At 43.3% G+C, this 23,503-nt stretch overlaps 1 protein-coding gene across 3 annotated transcripts in view; it reads right to left on the bottom strand.

Moving 5' to 3' along the window:
* Window positions 1–23,503, bottom strand: part of Kitlg (KIT ligand) — an 85,737-nt gene that overhangs the window by 42,865 nt on the left and 19,369 nt on the right. For all 3 annotated transcript variants that reach the window (XM_057758044.1, XM_057758043.1, XM_057758045.1), the window contains exon 2: window positions 3,591–3,704. In XM_057758044.1, coding sequence (XP_057614027.1) covers window positions 3,591–3,704 — 114 coding nt within the window. The remainder of the gene's footprint in view (window positions 1–3,590; window positions 3,705–23,503) is intronic.

The raw sequence follows: 23,503 nt of genomic DNA, 5'->3' as shown, positions 1-23,503 counted from the left end.
GCTGAGGCAACTTGCTGACTCCCATTGTGATTCAGAGAGCAGATTATCAAACTCCTTCAATAATTCTCTGTGCTCAGGGGTGGTTTTTCTAGTTTCCTTTCCCTCTCCATCAAACACAGGCTGTGGATTGTATAGGTCTTTATTCAGTAACCAGTGGCCTTCGGAGACCTGTTATTCCTAACCTGACTCATTTTCAAATGTCTTAATATAAAATGCCCTAGAAAACATATTGATTTCATCAGAGGAACTATTAGATGTTTTTCCCAAGCCAAACGCTGGAAGGCAGAAAACCTTCCTCTTTTCTTGTTCAGTGATTTTAACATTTGTGTTGGGAGTGAGAATTATATTTTACTGTCAATATTAACAAACACCCCCTTTCCAAGCCTTTTTTCTTTCTCAGTTTCTTACTACTTTTGTAGTATTTTTCAATGTATCAACTTATTATTAAAAGGTAATAAATAATCCAGGGATAAAGAGAAGAGAGAGTCTTGGAAGGTGTTTGTAATCCCCACCTGCGGTACTCGCAAATACCACTTTGACATTTACAAGAAGTCGTTCTTATTAAGTTATGTTCCGTCAACACTTTGCAAGTAATTTCTCTTAAGCATTGCGTTAATCATATGTTCAGTCAGCACGCATGGGTACTTTGTGTGTCTGCATGCATACCTGTGCACCGTGTGTGTGCTTGGTGTCAAGGAGGTCAGAAATGGGCATCGGATCCCCTAGAACTGGAGTCACAGAGCCCACATCTTCTGGAAGAGCGGCCAGTACTATTGACCTCTGAGCATCAATCCAGTTTGGGACTGCTTACTTGAAATCTGCAACTCCCCGAGCTCACTCCCAGCATTCCCCAATATAGTAGCAGTTCCAGGAGGTTAGTTTGCAGTGACCTACTTCAAAGCACACATTGGAGCTTTGTACTAACTGATATTCTTAAAATCTGTATGGTAAAGAATCACTTGGGGACTAGAATTGGGACTGAATTACAGCAAAGATAATGACCTCTTGACTGGTTTGAAATTACTATTATCATTACTTTTGCAGCACACAATGCTGAGCCTAGGGCTTCACACATGGAATGTCTTTAGTCCTGAGTTACATCTTAAGCACTTTGTCTCTAAACTTTTGACAGAAGAGGCCATCTAAAGCAAACTGTTCTGAAACCTCCTTACAGAACTTCATGAAAAATGTAGGTGCCTGGACCCTTGCCCGGGCTCACTGAATCAGCTCACTGGAGCAGGGCCCAGTGTCTCATAAGCACCACAAGCATAGACGATCTGCATGGAAGTGCAGCCTGTGACTTTCCCATTCACCCAACAACACGGGAAGATGGTGAGTGCGAGGGTTGGTTTCAATGGTCGACTTGAGGCAATCTGAAATTGCCTGAGAAGGGAGTCCCAGCGAGGGACTGTCTACATGAGGTTGGCTTATGAGCCTATCTGTGGGGGATTATCTGGGTTGCTCTAATTGGAGTGGAAAGACCTATTCACTGTGGGTGGCAGCATTCTCTGGGCCTGAAATGCCCACTGTATTACAATGGAGAAATCAAGCCAAGTGAGTGCTAATGTCCATGTATCAATTCAGGGCTCTCTGCTGACTGTGTGGGGGGCTATAATCAGGTGCTTCAAGTTCCTGCCTCTTTGATTTCCCCTCAGCGATGAACTATTAACTTGGAATTATGAGCCAAATAACCCCCCTCTCAAACTGCTTCCATTATTCGTAACAACGGAAAAGAAAACTAGGAAAGAGAGCCCCGTGTGGTGCTGCATACCTATCACCCCAGCATGGATTAAAAAGGCCAGAAGTTTGATGAGGCCAGACTGGTGTACACAGGCAAATTTAAATTCAAGAAATGAAACAAAATGAAACACACACACACACACACACAAGGAAATAACAAATCTCCCAAATACTTGCATTTTGCACTGGTGAATGCACGTAACTCAACAATAAAGCGCTTACTTAGCACACACAAGGTCTTAATATCATATTACCCCACCCCACCACCCACCTCCAACACCCAGGGTGGGGGAGGGTCAACAAGTGAACATCTTCTATTAATATACACAAAACTTAGAATATAAACACACATCGCCTTCTTAATATTATTTCTTGGATCATCAGTTAACACAAAATTTGAAGAAAGGGACCATGATCTATGGTTTCCAAAACTCCTTCCTCCCTACCCTCATATATGTGGTCCTCAGCGCCAAGCTGGAGAGCCACTAACTGTATCACTTTGCTCACCAGGCCTTCTGGTGACATATGCATACAATGTCATATTTTATGATGCTCAGTGCTAGGGAACAGACTCAGGGCCTTGTGCACACTGGGCAAGAATGCTTTTAAATCTGGAATGTTCTGGCATGCCAAGGAATCTGCATAAATCGTGAGTGAGTTTGTGTGTGTGTGTGTGTGCTTCTAATTCTTCACTGAGGCTAAGTTAGCTAAACCCCAACTACAGAATTTAACTTCTTTTTTCAAGTTCTGTTATGAACATCACACACACATACACACACAATCAACTCATAAGCCAGTAATGAATATCTAAAGATGGAACTTCCTCTGTTTCATCTACTAATACCAAGAAGTATATTTTATTCCTTTTCTCCATATAACAACTCTTATTTCTTCCTCTTTCGTATCACCTATGTTCTCTACAGTCAATTTTCTAATAACCGAGAGACACATAATTAAGGAATTTTCACTCAAGTTACTTTTCTTTCTTTTATGTCATCATATAGAACTGTCCTTAGAATCACCTTATGATAGTCTCAGCTGCTAGCATCATTTTTTTTGTGTATGTCATCATGTCTAGCTCAAATTTCGATGATATTGAAATCATACTCAGTACTCCAAGTTCAAGTATAAACTATCTTTCCTAGGTCACGAGAGTGCATCACAGTGCATTTCCGTTGTGTTTGGGTCTCTGTCTTGAGTCTTAAAAGAAGCATCCAAAGAAACAAAGCAGGAAGCTGGCTGGGACCAAGCCAGTTGTGTTCAGAATGGCTTTTGCTGAAGGAAGACTTTCCAGAGTGACAAGCATGGGGGTGAGTGGCTTCTAGTGGGCGGGAGAAGTACCTCTTGCTATGTTCATTGGGATCAAATCTCTCGCCACACATGACAATCTCTGTGCTGCTAGGGGAACATGGTCATCATAGGTGGCCTGTGGCTAAGCTTCCTCGGAGAGCAGGAAGCATGTGGCAGACATTGCCACACAGAGAAACCCACTCAGCAGATAACAGGGAAAAGCCAGTCACTGTCTTTCAGAGAGGACAAGACCAGCAGAGAACTAACGTCATTATATTCAATATTATATATTCAATGTCATAATTCAAAGTCATATATTCAATGGGCCAGTTTCACAGACAAATACTATGACCTATACATCTCCTATGTGTTCTGTGGAAGCCCTTCAGATTCAAACAGTCCTTGTTTTAGCAAACTATGCACAGGGCAAGCATGCCCTAAATCTATGGTCAGCACAGTCCTTGCTTTAGAGAGCTGTGGGCTCAGGGTAGGAATACCCTATATCTATGGTCAGCAAGAATAGGGAGGAGTCGTAGCAGCCCAAATCATTCCTTACTTACCAATTTTGTGATGTCTTTTACATTATCAGTCACAGGGTTCCCGCAGATCTCCTTAGTTTTGACGAGAGGATTAAGTAGGAGCAGTTGAAGATAAATGCAAGTGATAATCCAAGTCTAAACAAAAACAGAAACATTTCTTGGAGCCCATCGGTAAAACATGCATGATTATGCAAACCAGTAACCCCCGTATAGCATATGTGGCAAATGCAAATAGACCAGCGCGTTTCTAAAAACCGGGTGGCATAAATATAATTAAATGCTAAGCCTTCAAGCTGCTCTCACCAAACTTCAAAGAAAAAGAGCAACAACAACAACAAAATATTCCTGGATACAATCCTGACTGAATTATTCTTTCAATGGCTTTACTGTTAATTTCTGTTGTAAGCTCTCCACAGCCAGTTTCCTAATAGCAATTAGGGACGAACTTGTAGCAACACGTGGAGGAATTATCACTTGGGGGGACCTCAGGGAAAAAGTAGGAATGCATGAAATTCATACCCTAGGGCTGAAGGGAACCACTTTCCTTTTAAATGCAGACAGTTTGGCAAGCAGGAACACAACCTTGCGAGCAACTTTCATTTAGACCTCTGCATCAGCACACCCTGCCACAGGAGGCTGAGCTGTGTCTGTAGATCCAAGGCAGAATTTAACCTCAGTTCTCACACAGCAAGAGAATCACCGTGCGGAGTCAATTTGGTAGCCACTTTATAGGGAAAGCACTGCCTTAGCCAATACTTAGGTGTTTCTGAACTCTGATGGGAATCTCTCTCTCTCTCTCTCTCTCTCTCTCTCTCTCTCTCTCTCTTCCTCTCTCTCTCTCTCTCTCTCTCTCCCCCTCTCTCCCCCTCTCTCCCTCTCTGTCTTTCTCTGTCCTTCCCTCCCTCTCTTCATCCCTCCCTCTCCCTCCTCTCTTTCTCTATCCCTCTCTTCCTCTTTCTCCCTCCTCTGTCTCTCTTTCCCTCCCTCTGTCTCCCTCTTTTTCACAGACACACACACCCCTCTAAGAAAATAACACCTTCCACCATGGATTGGTTATTTTTATTCATGGCTTGTTTTTCTTTCTTACAGTAGATCACAGGATTTTCAGAACTTAAGCATCTGATTTGCACTTTTTTTCCCCCAAACATCTACAAAACACATACACCAGTGCCGCGCATACAAAAATCCCTCCACTACGTGTTTGCCGAATGAATCCATGGCCAAGACAAAAACCTATTCTAATTCTCTAACCCAGTAATTATTTATTGAACAAGTGTCGGGAGGAGGCAGTGGCTGCAGCATCATCAGGAAAGCAAAGATGATGAAGATGTCCTTGAAACACAGAAGCAGGTAAATAAATAACACCCCAATCCCCGATAAATGTCTTAGGAACACAGAGAAGAGAGCAATTCATCCATTAATCTTAAAGGGAGACAAGGAGTAAAAAGGTGGCTCCAAAGAAATGGAGAGAGGAAATGTGACTCTGGTTGAGGCCCGAAAAGACTTTGTGAATGACAATAAAGAAAAAATGACCACGGCAGAACAAACAAATAACATAAACAAAAGCATGTGAAAGCATTTAAAAACATGTTAGATCTTTTATGCACTAGTGTTCATCTGGGGCATTTCAAAATGATACAATAACACAGGTGCACAAAGATAGCCTCTTTCCTTCTTCTGTAGCTTGCCACATGTTATGAGGAGCTAAATTATTATTATCTTCTTAAAGTAAATATCTGCATCCTGACACACTGGACCCCATGACCACTTAAGCTGGCTAAAAAAACTATCACTGTAATACCATTTTGGTAGATACAGCGGCTTACAGATGGAATTAAAACCTCTTATCCTTAGCTGGGCAGTGGTGGAGCACGTCTTCAAACCCAGCACTTGGGAGGCAGAGACAGGCAGATCTCTGTGAGTTCGAGGCCTGTCTGGTCTACAAGAGCAAGTTCCAGGACAGCCAGAACTGCTATACAGAGAAACCCTGCCTTGAAAAACAAACAAACAAACAAAAAACCTTTTATTCTCTCACGACTTGGGGTTTTCTGTTTTGGCAGTAATAATCCCACTTTAGTTTATTCGGGGCTACTTCGAGCAATGTGGGGGACATACTCCTCATTATACCATCTCCCTTAGCCCACAGCAAAGGCCAAATCTGTCTGGGGATCCCTGCTTGGGGAAAAACCTGGCACACACATTTCCCCTTGATATCACAGTTTTCCTTCATAGGTATTTATTTCATGATGCCTTTCTTTTACATTGCTGACGCTGAGCTGTGACTCCCCTGAAAATTATTTCTCCAAGGCCCTTTATCCTGATAAGATTTGGGAAGCCTCCCCAAGGACCTTGGTAACTGGCCAAGCTGCCGACCTCTCCAAGAAGAATGTTCACATTGTAGGTCTTAGGAAACACGGAGGCAGATGATGTTGTGTGTCTTCACCATGCACTATGCCTGACACTAATGAATAAAAGCTGGAGAGAAAGAGAGAGGCAGACAAACACACAGAGACAGAGAGAGGTAATAATTTCTCAGTTCATTCAGCAAATAGTTATTGGGCACCTTGTTGAGTCTATATCATGTACTATGCTCTTGACACTACAGCAATACCCTGAACAAAAAGGCAAAACACCTCTTCCTTCAAAAACCTCACCTTTGACTTAAGTAGATGAACCATAAACAAGAATGAAATTGTGCTATACGTAGCCTGTTATACGGACTTAGGGAAAAGAATCAGAACCAGGGAAAGGGGTCGGTACTAAACAATTAAAATGAGATTCTTTGAACCGAAGATCACAAACAGGCATGATTTTGTAACAGAAGACCTGGGGATGGGACAGGCGTATCCAACTTCATATTGGGCTCTGCTGTTGCACGTCACAGCTATCATGGTTTTCACAGATTGAAGGTCAGTGACACACACATAGTGATCGGGTCTATGGGTGCCTATTTACAGCACCTCTGGTGGTCCTTAGCATTTTTAGCAACAAAGTATCTTTCATTTTCACTTTAATGTGTATGTGTGTTCTTTTTGCCCACCAAATAAGTTCCTGATGCCCACAGAGGTCAGAAGAGGGCGTCAAACTGTGGAACCGGAGTTATAGACAGTTTGTCAGCTACCAGGAGGATGCTGGGAATCAAACCCTGATCTTTGAAAGAACAGTCAATGTTCTTTCGCTCTGAGCCCCCAGGAAAGTATTTTTTTTTTTAACGTCAGTCCTGCATACTGTTTACTTAGACATGATGCTGTTACAGAGAATAGTATGGACATCAATGTTACAAGTACAGGAAGATCAAAGACTTAGAGACTCTCTTTACTGTGGCGCTGGTTTTGATACAGTGTCTGGAACAGAACCCACACTATCTCCAGCTTCAGAGGAAAACTCATGACAGACAGCAAAGAGCAGACACAGCTGAGCTGAAGTCTCTCGCAGCTTCCAAGCCATCTCTAATGTCTGCAAGTTGCTGCATACTTGGGATGCACGTGGCAATGACTGATGGCAGCCACGCAGGACCGCCCCTCTAGATATAGTGTCCCAGTTCAGTGGCCACTGAGAAGCTTCATCCTTTTACCAGAGTGACTCTCCCTCACCAGGGCATAACACAGCAATTCAGCACCAGTGATACTTTGTCTATCTGCTTCTTCAACTGTGTTCTCTGGGATGAAATACAGACATGCTCCATGCATATCCTGAGGTCATGTGTTTGGAAAGAATTATAGAGAGGATCAAATTCCCCGGAATTCCGGAGTCTAAAAGAAAAGATCATCAGAGCTGGCCTTTATCATTATCCTCCTAGGAGTGCAGCATGGGTGAAAATAGACTGGCATTTTAAACACAGGGATCAGTGGGTGCCTTCTGGGTATTTCCCCCCCAAGGACTGGATGGAACTAAAGTAGTTCGTTTAGACATCTGTGGGAAAATTCCGCTACAGAGAAAAGAGGAGGCCAAGTCTCGAAGGTATACTGAAGGGATCATGTTTATTTAAAGGGCTAGAGTAAACAGGCACAGCAGATGGCATCAGAGAGAATGGGCAGGGTGGGGGATCATGGGTATTTCAGTACTCAATCCAGTTTTCCTGTGAATGGAACAAGCTGCATTGAAGATTAAACAGGATTCGCAGAAGGCATAGGAGCAGGCTTCAAATTAAAATAAAACAGAAGTAAATTAAGTTAGGGGCTGGGAATGGAGTGCTTGTTAACACAGCTGAAGCCTTGTGTTTGATCCCTGGGACCACATAAACCAGGCATGGTGGTGCACACCTGTAAACCCAGCACTTGAGAGACTGGAAGCAAGTTTGAGGGTCAAAGTTCAAGACTACTCTCAATTAGATAGCAAGTTTGAAGCCAGCCTGTAATACAAACAACCACGTCTCAAGATAAACACCTTAATTACTTAAACAGACTCTTTTAAATAAACAAGATGACTGTAATTGCTGTAGGGTAATGAAAGGCAAAAATGTTTGTAAAAGAATGAAGAGATAGCAATGAAGGGATACCCTAGGAGCCACCAAAGATGGATAACAAAAAGCATTGGTCAGCCTCAAGAGTCTGGCCCTCCAGCTGATCCCTGGGTCTGGAGAATTACAACTGGAGGATTTGAGACTCAAGGCAACTCAAAGGTTTGGACCTGAACAAATGATTGTTTGTGCCCATTGAGATGAGTGTGGGGCAGACTAGAAGCTATGTTGCTTGAAAGATAACTGTACGGTCTTCCAGGGATGACACCAGCTCAGGACATTGGCATCTGGATTTGGGCCATGGGGTCAGTTGAGACTGGAAATGAACATACCCCCTTCAACGGATACACTGGATTCTAAACAAAAAGAATGGATTCGGTCACCCGGGGATTCTGAACAGAGACACTAACAAAGTACTAACCATGGTACCGTGTTCGAGCTCAGGTCCCACAGAAGATGAGAACTCATGCAAGAGCTGTACCGTAAATGTAGACACACCAAAGAAGCAAGAAAAAACAAGTATAATCAAAACTAAGAGCAGAGTGTGGGATCTCCTGACTATGAATCTCATTTAGCACTTGGAGTCTGAGGCAGGTGGATCCCAGTGCTATTGTGAATGACACCATGACTCAATAGGAAACAAAAACAGATAAAATACCAACAAGCTAAGCAGAAGGGGTCTGGGCCAGATTATGTTAAAGACCGAGAGCCAACCCCTGGATTATGCAAGAGCAACATGGAAGCCATTGGTAATACTAGCCAAGCATTTTGATTGAGGAAGCCTGGGGGGTAAAAAAAGAAAAACAAAACAAAACAAAAAACTTGTCTGAAGTGGCTTAAGGAAGCTTGAGCAAAAGGGGACCAGAATGAACAAGAAACTCTTTTGAAGAATGTTCTTTCAAAGGAAAGAACTTAATAAACGGACTACAAAAATAAAAGCAAAACAGAGTGGTAGCTGACAAGGAAGTAGGAGTTAGTGGGGGCGGTATTTGAAAGAAGGTGGAAACATTAGCAGACTTGTGTGCAGCTGGGGATGGTCCAGGGAGAGGAAACAACTGGCGATTCTGGTCAAAGAAAGGGAACTGGAGATACTGGCCAAAGAAAGGGAACGGCTAAAGATGCATATCTAAGTAGACTAGGCCAGGTAAGACCTGTGTCTAGGTACAGCAGCTGACTTTGCATAGGAGTGTAGATAACTCATCAAAACTCGAAAATATGGGAAGGTCAATGCAGACAGAGAGTGTGACTAGGAGGGGAGCAATGCAAGGAAGAAAGCTATTCATTTTAAAGATTTACTATGTATTGAGCATCTTGAATATCTTATAGCAAAAGAACGTAATTTTAGTGCATCCTAATCTTAAAAATGAGGAAGTTGAGGTGATTTCAGAGTAGTGAGGACCACTATGCAAACTCAGGTCTGACTGATTCTAACGCCTGTCCTTCTAAGTACAACACGCTGTCCCAAGGAAATCTGTAAGATCGTTTATGAGGACATTAAGGCATAGCTCTAGTACTTTAATAATTTTGCAAATACCAAACATATGGGAAGGCATTTGCTCAATATTCCATGCACAGCTGAATATTCTACACCATTCAGATGATCGTAGCTTTTAGTGTATGTCCTTTGATAGTTTCTTAAAATACAATTAAGACAGATTGCTACAATTGCAAAATAATTTCACCTGCACAGCCTCAGTTTTTGCTGTCAGTCAAATACAAATGTCTATGAAGATATTTTTCGCTGATTTTTATAGAAGTGTACTTGATTAAGGTGAAAATCAAACCTGTGTTAACTTAATCAAATGTCACCAAAACCCCTCTATTTCTTGAAGAACTTTATTTCAAAGCTATTACAAATAAATCTGCATTGCAATGGAGTTTTGTATGTACATTGATGCCACTAAAAAAAATACCTCCCTTGGACTGGAGAGATGGTTCAGCAGTCAAAAGCACAAACTGCTCTTCCAGAGGAACCAGGTTCAATTCCCAGCACCCATATGGCAGCTCACAGATGTCTGTAACTCCAATTCCAGGGGATCTGACATTCAAAACACCAACGTACATTACAAAAAAAAGAAAAGAAAGAAAGAAGAGAGGGAGGAAGGGAGGGAGGGAGGGAGGAAGGAAGGAAGAACCTGCCTCTCTTGCAATGACCTAACTTAATATTTATTCTAGTATAGTTCAGCATGAGAATGAGGAAACAGAGTCAAGAATGCAGAATTCATGGGAAATTTTCAGGATCAATGATTCTGTAAGAAACTTCATAGCCCACTCTCTTCCCTGATTTCTTGAACCTCAGTAGAAATATTAAACTTGTATTCAGCGGAGGCCTTGCAAAGCAGTTCCATTGTGCTGTTGCGAAGATGCTCCAGATTTCTGGATTTGTAGGGATGTCTGGTTTCCACTTTTCATTACCATCTGCTTCTTGTCCTCTTTCCCAGCCGATCAATCACCATTCTCATTACAATCTTCCTGAAGATGTGTTCCTTCGTGAGCCTGCCGAAGGCGCTCTTCCCCTACCTTCTTCTTCATCTTGTCATTTGTGTACCCTTCGTCTTTTTAAAACTTTTATGACTTCTTTTATTTTTTTGAGCTAATATAAAATGACATCACTCCCCCCTCCCTTTGCTCCCGTCAAACGCTCTCATTTACCTCCCCTTGTGCTCGTTCCGATTCATAGCCTCTTTTCTCAATTGTTGTTACATACACACATATATTTTAGAGTCCTAAGTAAGCCTGCTTGGTCTGTATTTGTATGTATGTTTTCAGGGCTGACCACTGGGAACTGGATAACCAACGGGCACACTCTTCCCTGGGGAAGACCCATTCTACTCCGCCGCTCGAGCCTTTTTCTTGGTGGTGTGTGAACACAAGTCTTGTCCATCCTGGGGACAGCACACTATCCCTGAAGATGACTGGGTCCTATTAATGGAACCTGTGGATGTGTAGTTCTATGTAATAGAGTGAACTAAAACCCACCATCTTGGGTTGGAGGACTCAGTTCTTTCTACCTGCATCCTTTAAAATGGAGAATATTTAATGTCTCTGGTTGGAAAAATAATGACACGGGACAGACATGGTTGACCACAGCTAGCTCTGAAAACAGAGAAAATAACCCAAGAGTCAGGACCAAGGCTACTTCTAGAACCTGGAAAGCGGAAGAAAATGCTTTTCCTCCCTAGAGTCCTTGGGAAGGAATATTTGACTTTAGTCTTATGATCTCAGAAAAATCCTAATATATTTGCATTCTAGTAAGGCTGGTGGTTTTCACAGACAAAATAGAAAAGCAAAACAGACCTCAAAGAACACATCCTGAATGAGTGGAGGGTGTAATAAGGAGGCCACATCAAGCCCTTCTTCCCAGGGAGAATGAGCTGCCCCCTATCAGAACTCTGGGTCCCTCCCCTCTATTTTAAACCAAGAAATCCAGCTTCTTTCTGTATTCTTCTTTATTCATGCCTCTGAGTAAGATTTTGTTTGAACAAAGCTATCCCGGGGGTGGGGGAGGACTCTATTACACACACACTCTCTCTCAGAAACCACGAGAAACCAACACAGGATTCAAACACTCTGGAGCCTGACCATATGGCCTTGAACAAGGCAGTTGATTCCTCCTGGCTGACACACAGACCAATTTAATAGCCCCAAGCCTCACCCTTCTCACAAACCTGCTGGTAAAAATAAAATAAGGAACTCTCCCAACCAGAGGAACTACACAACCATTCATTGTGTGCCTTATGAACTTTGGATTGGCTAGATGGGAAAAAAATGAGGAATGTTTAAATAAGCCAGCAAAGCTGGTTCACACCTATAATTCTATCACTTGGAAAGGCACCGGGCTGCTGTTAGTTCAAGGCCAGCCTAACGAACTAGTCAGTTTCAGAGCACCCTGGGTTTCAGAGTGGGATTTTGTCTCATAAAAGAAATAAAGTAAAATAAGAAAGAATGAAAAGCTTGCGTAAAAAGTCGTAGGAAGTCCTTTACAGACTGAAGTAACGGTGGATAGCGTATGGCCTTTAGATGACACATAAACTCCTATCTGTCATGGGGAAGGTCAATATGGACTTCCATACACAGATCTTGTGACACCGTTTGGGGGATCGGACACCATGCTCCATACTTTACTTTTCAACTGTGTTGAGAGTGGAGGTAGTCAGGAAAATCCAGTGAAGCGTGTCAAGATAGGAACAGAATCTCTCTCCTCCTGTCTTTCTCCCCCTCTTTCACCAAGGTTTTAGAAAAAACCTTCAAGGAGAGCCTGTGCACCAGCGCCTCCCTCAACGGGCGTGCACACAGACGTAAGTAAGCACACATCCCCGTCCAGATACGGCGCAGAGGCAAAATGTAAGTTCTGTTCTAAATGTATCTCTTCGACTTGCAGAATCAACTTGCCGTTGTGTTTCGCAACATTCTCTTCATCTGAATGGCATTTTCTTTGGCTACTTTGTGTCAGAGCGGCACAAGTCTTCTCTCTAGGCCACACTCAGTGTGTGATAACCTCCCCTTTGAGATAACCTTTGCCACACAGACACACTAAACAAATCTTACTGACGGCAGGGCTTGATTTTTTTTCCTTTTTGTGAGGTAGGGATCAAAAGTATCTCCCACACACTCCTCATAAAACTTACCTATCCTTTCATTGCAAAGATTGCTTTCAAATGATGGGCATTATGGGAGGGAAATTAAGAAAAATTTGCAAGTCCTGTTAGGACTCAGTCACGCAACAGAAACAATCCCGGGAGAAGGAAGCAATAGAGTGTACAGTTCACACTCCACAGGTCTCAGGTCCTTTCCCGAGAGGAGGTTTTATAGTCAAAGTGACAGGGGGTGGAAGGAGGAAGCTGGAGCTCACCCCTGCACCCCCCCCCAACAAAGCATTATTAGGGAGAACAACCTTAAACAGGACGCCAGGGAAACATTCATCTAATCCCTGATCCCCTGAGCGCAGCCTGCCACACAGCACAAAGGTACAATCCAGCAAGGGGGTTTGCTCCCCTAAGAACACTATTCACTTGCTCGGAACGTGTGTCCGCACAGACACGTCTCCTGTGTGGCACTGCCGTCGTTTCCTATACAGCACTAGGAACCAATTCGCACACGGGCCAGGCTACTCAAAAAACCAGAAGACCCCAATTCCATAAACCTGAAGTACAAAAATCTTCTTCCCCGTGCACCTACGTGCATCAGGAATTTTAAAACGATACATTACGAGGCTCCAAGTTATGGCTCCACAATGTCATAAAGGGAGGGGAGAGTGTTCTGTATGCAGGGGAACTAACAGAGTGGGTATTAGAACGAGTGCCATGGACAAAACAGCCTCCGCTGCCAGAGGCGCCTTTCATTTCCTTTTTAATGTCACGAGCCCACTCTGGAAGCAGGCAGGGTTTTTTTTTTTTTTTTTTTTTTTTTTTTTTTTTTTTTTTTTTTTTTTTGTAGCCCAAATGTGTCTTGGAGCATACCCAACTGGCTTAGCCACCCAGAGTCAGGGAAGTAAATTATCAAGGCCCAGGTAGAGCAATTAGTCTTTAGCTCAGGTCTTTTGAGGTCATAAGAAACAGACTTTTCCCAAGTAAACCAACAACACAGTTCTCATTTGGCAAACAAGCACTTCCTGTTTTACTACCATTTTGCTTCTCAGATTTTTTTTTAATTGCTTAAAAACAGCATCAAGCGTTATCAGGGGCACAGCTACTCACTGTACAAACTCACTGACTCAAACTTTCTCTGATTTGTGTCCAGTCATTTCCAAGAGAGAAAGGCAACAGCAGAATTCCTTCCTAAATGTCATTGCTCAGTGAAACCCGCTAAGCAGGACAGCCACTTCCCTGTGAGGTCAACTCTGCCACCATCTTTACATCCTCTCGAAGAGACATAAGGCAGGCATTAAAAAAAAGTTAAAGGTATTTTACCGTATGCATGGTGGTAAGTGTGTAGTGGGTGAGCGCTTGTAAAAAAAAAATTAACACAGAACTTAGCATGGTGGTGGATACCTGCAATTCCAGGTGGCTAAGTGGAAACCTAGATTACAGAGCAAGCTCTAGGTCATCCTTGGGATAAGGACAGAGCAAGCAAGCAAGCAAGCAAGCAAGCAAGCAAGCAAGCAAGCGGTCTGCCTTTCCCAGAAACAAATTGCTTAATATAAAAGCAATGAATTTAATAGGAACTTTAAAGACTTTATAGTATTAATCTATTGTGGAAGGGGGAAAAAAACCACTCCCAGTAAAAATCCTTGTTACATACAATGGCTCCTTAAAGGGGAATCCAGCATATGTTTACTAAGGGCTTCAAGAAGAATGAACAATCGGCAAATAAGATTTCCTAGGGCACTTTCATTTACCAAGTAAACATTGCCCTGTTCTGGAAGCCAATAAAACACTTACTGAGAAACTAAGTAACTTCCTTTAGGCCCTGCCCCTAGGAAATCACAGTTAGGTTTTTGCAAAGACTATACTAAGCTGGGCAAGTGAGGTAATAAAACTGGTCCCATTTACATGCAACGAACCATTAAGTTTTATGTAAAGGTCTGAGAGAGAGAGAGAGAGAGAGAGAGAGAGAGAGAGAGAGAGACCCCTTCCTTTGACTTAACCGGTTCCTAGGCAAGTAAGTGCTATTCTGAGCTCCATCCCTAATCCTTTAATCAGTTCCTCACTAAAAACAAAAACAAAAACAAAAAACCCACAAGGCTGAAATAAACAGGTAAATGAATGTATTCTAACCTGTACTTTAAAAGAAACAATTTGCATACCTAGAGGGAAGGGAGCAACCCAAAATTTAAATTGAAAGGTTCCTTAACAGGCATAGATGCTTTCTGCTTTTTAGAAAGCCTCTCAAAGAGACTTATCCAGCAAATAAACTTGGGAGTACCAGAAAAGCAGATAAGATAAAAGCAGAGAAGACACCAGTAGAAGCTCACTGAGTGGAAAGGGCCAGGATTAAAAACCTGCTGGGGGAGATAGTAGCTGGGAGGACCCGGACGAGGACCAGATCACACACCAGGACTTCACAATCAACTTCTAATGGAGTGAGATGTTCATTACATCTGCAAATTCTCTAGAGACAGAGGCAGTAAGACAGCTTGCTGGAAAGGAAGTTTCTTCAAAGGTTTACAGGAGATAGGAAGGTCAAATGAGCTGTAAGAAGAGAGGGTCCAAAGAACAGAGGGGACAAGAAATGTTCACAGAGCACCATGTTTGCAGGGTCAAAGATTTAGCTGAGTTCAATCATGGCCACTGGCATGAGGCAGTGGGGTGGGACTGTTATGGAATGTGGGCCCACTAACCAGTGTTCACAACATTTAAGAAAAGGACGTCCTCTCCAATAGCTGGCCACAATCCTCCCCCCCCCCCCATGAAATGAAATGGTATCAGTTAATCTAGCCTGACAGAGAGACCAATGGTCAGGCCATATCCACAGGAGGCAGCATTCCTACAGGACACACATCCCCAATTCTTCTGACTCTCCTTCTCGAATGCATTGAGCCTTGGAGGGGATAATGCAGATGTTAAGCTCAGGGCCAATCACTCTTCAGTCATGTATTTCCCTCAGACAGACCAGCTGTGAGTCCCTACATTAACTGCCACCTACTTCAGCCTGGAGTGCCTCTCATGGAGGCTAAGAGGAGCATTCTCCTAACAACAGAAGAAAACCTTGCCAATTATGGCAATTTTACTATTAAGGGACTGGTGGCCCTAGAAAGAAGAGTGTCAAGATCTGACTCACTTCTGAAAGGATGGTCAGTCATCAAACGGAAGGAGCGGGGAAGGGGAGCAAGCGGAGAGGTAGGAGATCCATAAGAAGAGCTCTAGCAACTTGGTCCATATTTGGGCAAGATGGGAGACAGTGTCAGTCAGAGTGAAGTGGCCAAGCTCCAGATGCAGAGCTAGAATGGAAGACCTTCTTGACTAACAGGTAGCGAGTGGCGCAAAGGGAAGGTACAATTGATTTTCCGGTTACAACCTGGCTGAGTGGGTAAAAAGCGGAGTCATATAGGTACATAGATGAGCAGAAGAGAAGCCTAGTCAGGATGACCTTTGGCCAACAGAAAAGAAAGAGCTACACGCAGGGTATGACGAGTGGAACACGCACAAACAGAGGTCAAACACGCAGCAGGTCCTAATCAGCTCAGAAGGTGGGTGACCTTGACGAGGACAGCTGTAGTGATGGAACTGAACTCGGACCACAGGGGAGAGGTCACAGACTTGAGAGGGGGCGGGGTCACTGGACTGCAGAGGAACAGCTGGTCATAAAAGGACAAAGCAGAGGGAGCAGCATCTGGAATGGTAGAAAGTTCACCTCTACCTTGGTAAAAGGGGGAAAGGAGAAGGCTGAAATGACAGCCTCAGCAATTCTCTCTTGCAAATGGCCCAGAGGGGATGACTCACCTGTGGGGAGAGGGAGGAAAACCACCTCAGCTCAGGTCTCTTGAGGAGGAGGAGCCAGATGCTGGGCCCAGCGCTCAGATCTGTGGTGTTGATTTGCAATGCACGTGTGCTAGGACAAACCTTTGAGCTGGTGTGTGTATTATTCCGCTAAAGACAGGTCGTGAAATCTTCCTATGAGCAGTTCTTTATTAGCTCTACCAAACGTGGGGTGGGGTAACCTCAACCTAAAAGTGCACTAGAAAATGGGGTTAACAGCTAATTCACATCAATTTTATGAAGATGAGATGGGACAGAATCAGTCAAGAAGACCCTGAACATAGAAGGGCACATCTGTTGCTGACTCCTTGGAATATAGTTTTTTCAAAAGAAGAAGAAGAAGAGGAGGAGGAGGAAGAGGAAGAGGAGGAGGAGGAGAAGAAGAAGAAGAAGGAGGAGGAGGAGGAGGAGGAGGAGGAGGAGGAGGAGGAGGAGGAGGACACATAAGAGGAACAGTTCCCAAAATTGGTCAGACTATAGAAATACAATTAAAGAAAAAGAAAAGAAGAAGCAAGTGAAAAACCTTCTGAGCTTTTGAAAACATCCCATCCAGGACCTCCACAGGCCCTGCCCTTTATGATGACAACTGTCAATCACACTCCAATTAGCTGCCTTTCAAACTGACCAGCAACAGAATCGTGACAGGCAGTTTGTGCTCTCCTACAGAGGAGGCTGGCTCCCGAAATATGCTAGCTCGTGAAAATCCAGAGCCCAGAATTCTCTAAAATCTGTAAAAAATCTCCCCAATTGTAAACAATCCAGTCATGGGAAATGAGAGTAAGCTCCCTCTAAGTCTGGAAGTGAGCGCCCAGAGCATCCTAAGACCCCTTGTGTTTCTTGCCAGGGATGTAATTAAATGTGAATTATTGTCGGGGTAGGTGCCAAAACAGTGGCTTTGGGGGGGGGGGTGCGGTCATGGGCCATTTCAATTTTTAACAAACTCCACGTCAATCCTGAGAATTCATATACAGTTAATGGTTAATGAGGGAGGGATAGGGATAGCCACTTTCGTTAGAAGTGTAGCTAGCTACTGATAAGACACAAAGGTCCCTGCAAACAAATCTCTCACCCATACTACAGCTAACAACCCTACTAAGGAAACATTGAGTGCTCCCTCACCCTCCAAAAAGCTGTGAGGGGGGGGGGAGTTGGGAAGAGTAAAGGATTAGCAGAGAAGAGAAGGGGGGAGAGAAAAGGAGGGAAGGCGGAGTTAGTATAATTAAAATACACTATGTCATAATAGAACCCTTTATATGTGTAGAATTACTGATGCTAATAAAAATATTAAAAAGTGTCACATCGGGGAACAGGTCAGACAGTCTCCAAAAACCCAAACTTTTCTGTTTCCTGGGTTTTTTGCTCGATTATGATACGATAAACTTCTACAATCTGCAATCTACCTTTCCAAAGGCCTCAAAGCTGGCAGAGAGAAAGACATGAACTCAACAAACATTCCCGATCTTGACCATTTTCTTCATCACATCGGACAACAAGCCTGATATGCAAAGGTCAGAAAGACCAGCATCCCTAATTGGTCAATGTGTGCCAGACACACCAATTGCCTTCTGCCGAATGACATAAATTACCCGGGGGCTCCCCTTTCATTGACTGTACCCCACATGGAAAAAGGGGAGCCGGCTCTCTTATGGTAACAGGAAGCAGAGTCATTTTGGGTGCTGACTTCAAATGCAGATTCCTGACTGTCACAAGGAATCCAGATTTCTCAGGGTGCATCTGAGGCTTGTACATCACATACCCTCTATGGGATTCTTATATCTGAAAGCTGGGACACTTATTTTAGGTAGCTAATAAGTACAATTCGATTAATGAGAATACACACACACACATGAATGTCTAAAATGGCACACAGGCTTTGATTCCATTCATAAACCAGCTAGCCGATGCCTGAGATTAGAATACCTTGATGCAAGCACAGTGAGAGTGGGGGGGGGGGGTATAACACGATTAGCATTTCAAATCCCACTGTACTTTCCTTCCAGCATACCCTGTCCTGAATGCCTAGAAAGCTAAAAGCGAGATCTCTCAGCCTCCGCTTATTTTGCTAGGCTTGTCGATGTGACTCAGGCCCCGTCAGTCTGTCAGGCATGACCCTGTAAGGTTTCTTAGGAGAAGGGAAAGTGGAGAGGAGATGCTGGAGGCTGGATGTGTCTGCCGGCTGCACCTGAGCAAGACCGTGAGGCTTTGCGGCAACAGCAATTAAAGTCTTTCAGCACTGAGCTTAGCAGCTTTATGAACTGCGGTGGACTTAACTGGGTTCTGAGAGCTGGAAGCCTTCCCAAGCTCACCACACACCCTGTGCCTGTGCCTTCCAATAGTTTTAGAGATCGTTCATGGCACTTCAGGGCACCCCTTTCTGTTTAATGCCTGCTATGCCACATTACATTATCTGCACAAATCTGACACAAAAAGAGCATTTATTCTCCAGGAGCTTGGGGATTTTTCTATTAGCAGTTGACAGTTAAAACTGGAAAACAATGATCATCTGAAATGTTTTTCAAAGGAAATTTTGGTGGTTAATTCCCGAGAATTTTAATATACATTTACTACTTGAAGCACATTTGTGGGGCTTGACACGTTCTTGTGGTAAGACACTTCAGAAGTAGCTCCAGGCACACACCTGGGCTATGTTCACCTCATACATTTCAAGCGCAGGGGTTTGTTCATCTTGTTCTTGTTGTTTCTGTTCTTTTTACAAAGGCAATGATGTCTGAAGTAGAGCATCATCAAAATAAGACCTGGGTTCAATTTTTGGCTTTGTCACTTTTGGGCCCCCACCATACACAAATTATGAAGCCCCTCTGGGGCCTTGGCTTTCCTGAAATGACATTTCTGAATCTTTTTAAAAGCTTAAATTAGGTGTTATATATAAACTACCCATAAAAGGATTGGCAGAGATGAGGCCATTATGTGACAGTTAATGCCACTTACTATTTTATTAGCAATAGGAAATCCCTTAAATGTTGGCATCTACAAGCTGCACCTGAAGGCAAAGACACTGTTTTGGGCGTGTTCTGCCTCCCCAGGCACACAGGAGTGATAAAAGGTTGTGAAATCACCCCTGGATCTGGGTTTGGATCAGCAGTCCCAAAGGAGGGAGGCTCCTGCCTTCCTGCTGTAAAAGTAAGACTGCTTTGTTGGGCAATAACTGAATGGTTAACCTAAATAGCAGCTCCAAAAGTCAACCTCAGCTCCCCTGACACCGCCAAGAGGGCCCGAGGAGACCAAGTGTTTATTCTTTTACAGGGTGGCAGGTGAGGGGGGGAGTGGATAGAGTGAGAAATAGGAATCATCTATTTCAGAATCCGACAGCCCAAATGTTCCTTTCTGTTCCGCCATCAACTAACCTGTGGCCTTCAGAAACTTATTTAATCTCTCTGTGCCTCCGTTTCCTCATCTGCGACATGGGCATAAGAAAAGAAATCACTTAGAGGGCATGTGGCAGATTAGATTGAATTGTTGGAATTGTGTGTGTAAGACACTTGATACATTACTTGAGAAATGTCTCAAAAATTCTCCGACTATTATTATTATCAGTTCCAACCGTATGTCAAATGAGCACGGCCAGTTATAGCATTTCCAGCTTGCAGGATGGTAGTTCACGCCAAAATTCTGAGTATCACCTTGATTCTTTCCATCCCCCCATTTCTCCATCTTGTCTGTCATATTTCCTAATACCACAAACAAACACAGTCTCAAAACAAAACCGTCACTCCTCCTGCTTGTCCCTGGTTCCATGACACTTCCCACCGAGTTCCACCACCGTCACTAGAGGATGGCCATGAGGGGATTACAATGTTTTCCCTTTCGTGCTTGATACAGTAGTGTTCCCCGGAAATATAAACTGTCGCTGCTGGCCTGAAATGCCACAATAAAAAAAAAAAACACACGCCAAGGCTTGTACAACTTACCACTGCACTGAATTCCCATGCCTTACAAAGCTTTCTCTCTCTACTATGCTCTGGCTGTATCAGCCTCCTTAAATGCCTGGAACATACGAAATACACTTGTTCCTCAAGACCCCTGTGCTTTGCGAGTGGAAAATCCTTTATATTACTCAGAACCACTTTCTCAGGGAAACTTTCTAACATTTGTTTCTTAGATATGGTTAAATATGATGTGTGTGACACAGGCTTCTCTTTTTTCTTCTTTTTTCTTTTTCCTCTCTCTCTCTCTCTCTCTCTCTCTCTCTCTCTCTCTCTCTCTCTCTCTCTCATTTGTCCCCAGCTGGCAGGCACTATTAGGAAGGCTCTAGAACCTTTGGAAGTTGGAGACTAGCTGGTGAGAGAAGATTACTAAGGAGAGGCATCTTAAGGCACTAGCCACGCTCATTTCTGTTTTCTGCTTCCTGTAAGCCATGATGGAACAGTCTCTGCCACACGTGCCACCACCATAATAAACCGAACTCTGCCATAATGAATGGACCGAAAGCCTCAGAATGAAACTAAAGTAAACCATTTTCCCATCAGTTGTTTGTCAAGCATTCTGTCAAGCAACACCAAGGTATTAGGGTAGCATCTCAGGGAGGTCTATGAACCACATCAGATTTCTTCTCTGCAGAGCAATGGCCAGCCCCCAGCAATGATGCATGTATGTCTGTGTACAACATACATATGTGTTTGTGTGTGTATAATGTCTATGTGTATGTATATATATGTATGTGTGTCTGTATACAGTGCATATATATACATATATATATCTGTGTGTGTATGTATGTGTGTCTCTGTGTGTATAATGTATATATGTGAGTATGTCTGTCTGTCTGAGTGGCTATGTATAATGTGTATGTATAATGTATGTGTCTGTGTGTATCTCTGTGTATGATGCATATATGTGAGTATGTCTGAGTGTGTGTCTATGTAGAATGTGTATGTATAATGTATGTATCTGTGTGTCTGTATATGTGTATCTCTCTGTGTATAATGTGTCTTTGTGTGTGTGTGTGTATCTCTGTGTGTATGTGTATCTCTGTGTGTATGTGTGTGTTTGTGTATAATGTCTCTCTGTGAGTATGCATGTGTGTCTCTGTGTATGGCTGCATGTTTGGTACAAGAATTCACTCTGTAACCAAGGTTAGCTTGAAACTTATTATGTAGTCCAGACTGGTCTCAAACTCATGACAACCTTGCTTCAACCTCCACACTTGCTTCAAATAAATGGTTATTTTTGTTTATTTGTCTCTGCTTACTTTTTTGTACATGGTAGGCAAGTACTCTATCACGGTTGCAACCATGGTAGAAATTGCCATGATAGTTTGGTAGGTCTACTCGCCACCTGCTCCTTGTGGTGAGTGTATAGACAATGTAAAAATTAGGGGTTTACTATTACTATTCTGTCTTAACCTGCTCCTTATAGTGCCTACTCATCCACATTTGTGACTGGTGTGCATTGTTCACTATGTCTACACTATTTATAAGAGTTGTGCAATACCGGGAGTAATGTTGTAGTCTTACAATCCCATCACTTCAGTGTCTGAGGCAGGAGCATTGCCATGAGTTTAAGGTTACCCTAGGCTACGTGATGTGTTCCAGGCCATCAGGATCCTGTAACAAAAAACAACACACACACACACACACACACACACAATCTCTTACAGTTGAATTCTCCTTTTTACAGTATAGACCAAGATGATGGCAGCATCTTCATCAACCAGTACTGGCTGGTTTTGTGTGTCAACTTGACACAAGATGAAGTCATCAGAGGAAGGAGCCTTAGTTGAGGAAATGCCTTGATGAGATCAAGGTGTAAGGCATTTTCTCATTTAGTTAACAATGGGTGAGGGCTCAGTCCATGGTGGGTGACACCATCCCTGGGCTGTTGGTCCTAGGTTCTATGGGGGGGGGGGGAGGGGTTGAGCAAGCCATGGGAAGCAAGCCAGTAAGGAGCTCCCCTCCATGGCTTCTGCATCAGTCCCTGCCTCCAGGTTCCTGTCCTGTTTGAGTTCCTGTCTTGACTTTCCTTCAGTGATGAACAGCAATGCTGAAGTATAAGTCAAATACACCCTTTCACTCCAAGTTGCTGTTTGGCCATGTGTTTTGCAACAGCAATAGAAACCCTGACTAAGATACAACCATCCTGAGAATAATCCTTAATATTGTAAAAGGACGGAGTGGATGTTACCGTGGTGTTTAGTTCAATCCTTAGCAGATGGTGCCCATATTTACATAATGGGGTTGAGTTGCAACATCCTTAACCATTTGTGCTTGTCTGTCTCCCATACTGGAGTGTATGCAACCATAAGGCAGGACTTTCAGTGTTTCTCTGTTTTGTGGAAGGTGGTTGGCCTAGAGTCAAGCTGGAAAAATTCTCCTGTAACTATTTAAAGAATGCATGAATGAACATCAGAAGAGTCTTCTCACGGTTGAGTACGAACCTCTGACTCTTGGGTCTAGAGTTAGAATTCTAAGAGCCAACTGATCAGTTAACAAACTGCTCCACTGTTTGAACTTCTAGCTTTCCTTCCACCTTGAAATTTCTCTTTGATCCAGGTAAACAGAAAATGAGTACAGAAAACTAAGAGTGGATTGCAGACTCCATGGAAACAAGGAAAAAAAAAAAAGAAAACACCAACCCTGCAAGTGTTTTGCTTATTACTGTATCTCTGGGTTTCAGAACAGGGAAATTAAGTTTTCATGAATAAACAATCATTGGAAAATGCCTCTCTCCTAGTGGAGTGATGGCGCAGAAATGTAGCAAATCCAAGTGCTGATGGTAAGTAAGGTCCTGCTCTCCCTGTCTGCAGAAGTGTGTAAAGATAACGGCAGAGCAACTCTCTTACATTGTTTCAACACAGTGGTACCAAATAAAGCCACCACAATGTCTTGCAAAGCAAGTCTCCAAGAAGTCTACAATTCCAGGCAGCTAGAACTTTCTTCCTATAATGCAAATGAGCCGCAATCGATCCAGAGCCGGCACTTCATAACTAATTATTCAGAGCGACTCTGCAGAGGAAACGGACACAGGAAGTAAGGTTTCACCCAGGGACAGACCCATTTGGAAGTGATGACACAGGTTCATCTTTTAAATGCTAATGACATCCC

This window comes from Chionomys nivalis, chromosome 25 (genome assembly GCF_950005125.1).
Source record: "Chionomys nivalis chromosome 25, mChiNiv1.1, whole genome shotgun sequence".
Classification (NCBI taxonomy): domain Eukaryota; kingdom Metazoa; phylum Chordata; class Mammalia; order Rodentia; family Cricetidae; genus Chionomys; species Chionomys nivalis.
The sequence above is the reverse complement of the archived record's forward strand: the minus strand, read 5'-3'. Positions and strand labels throughout refer to the sequence as shown.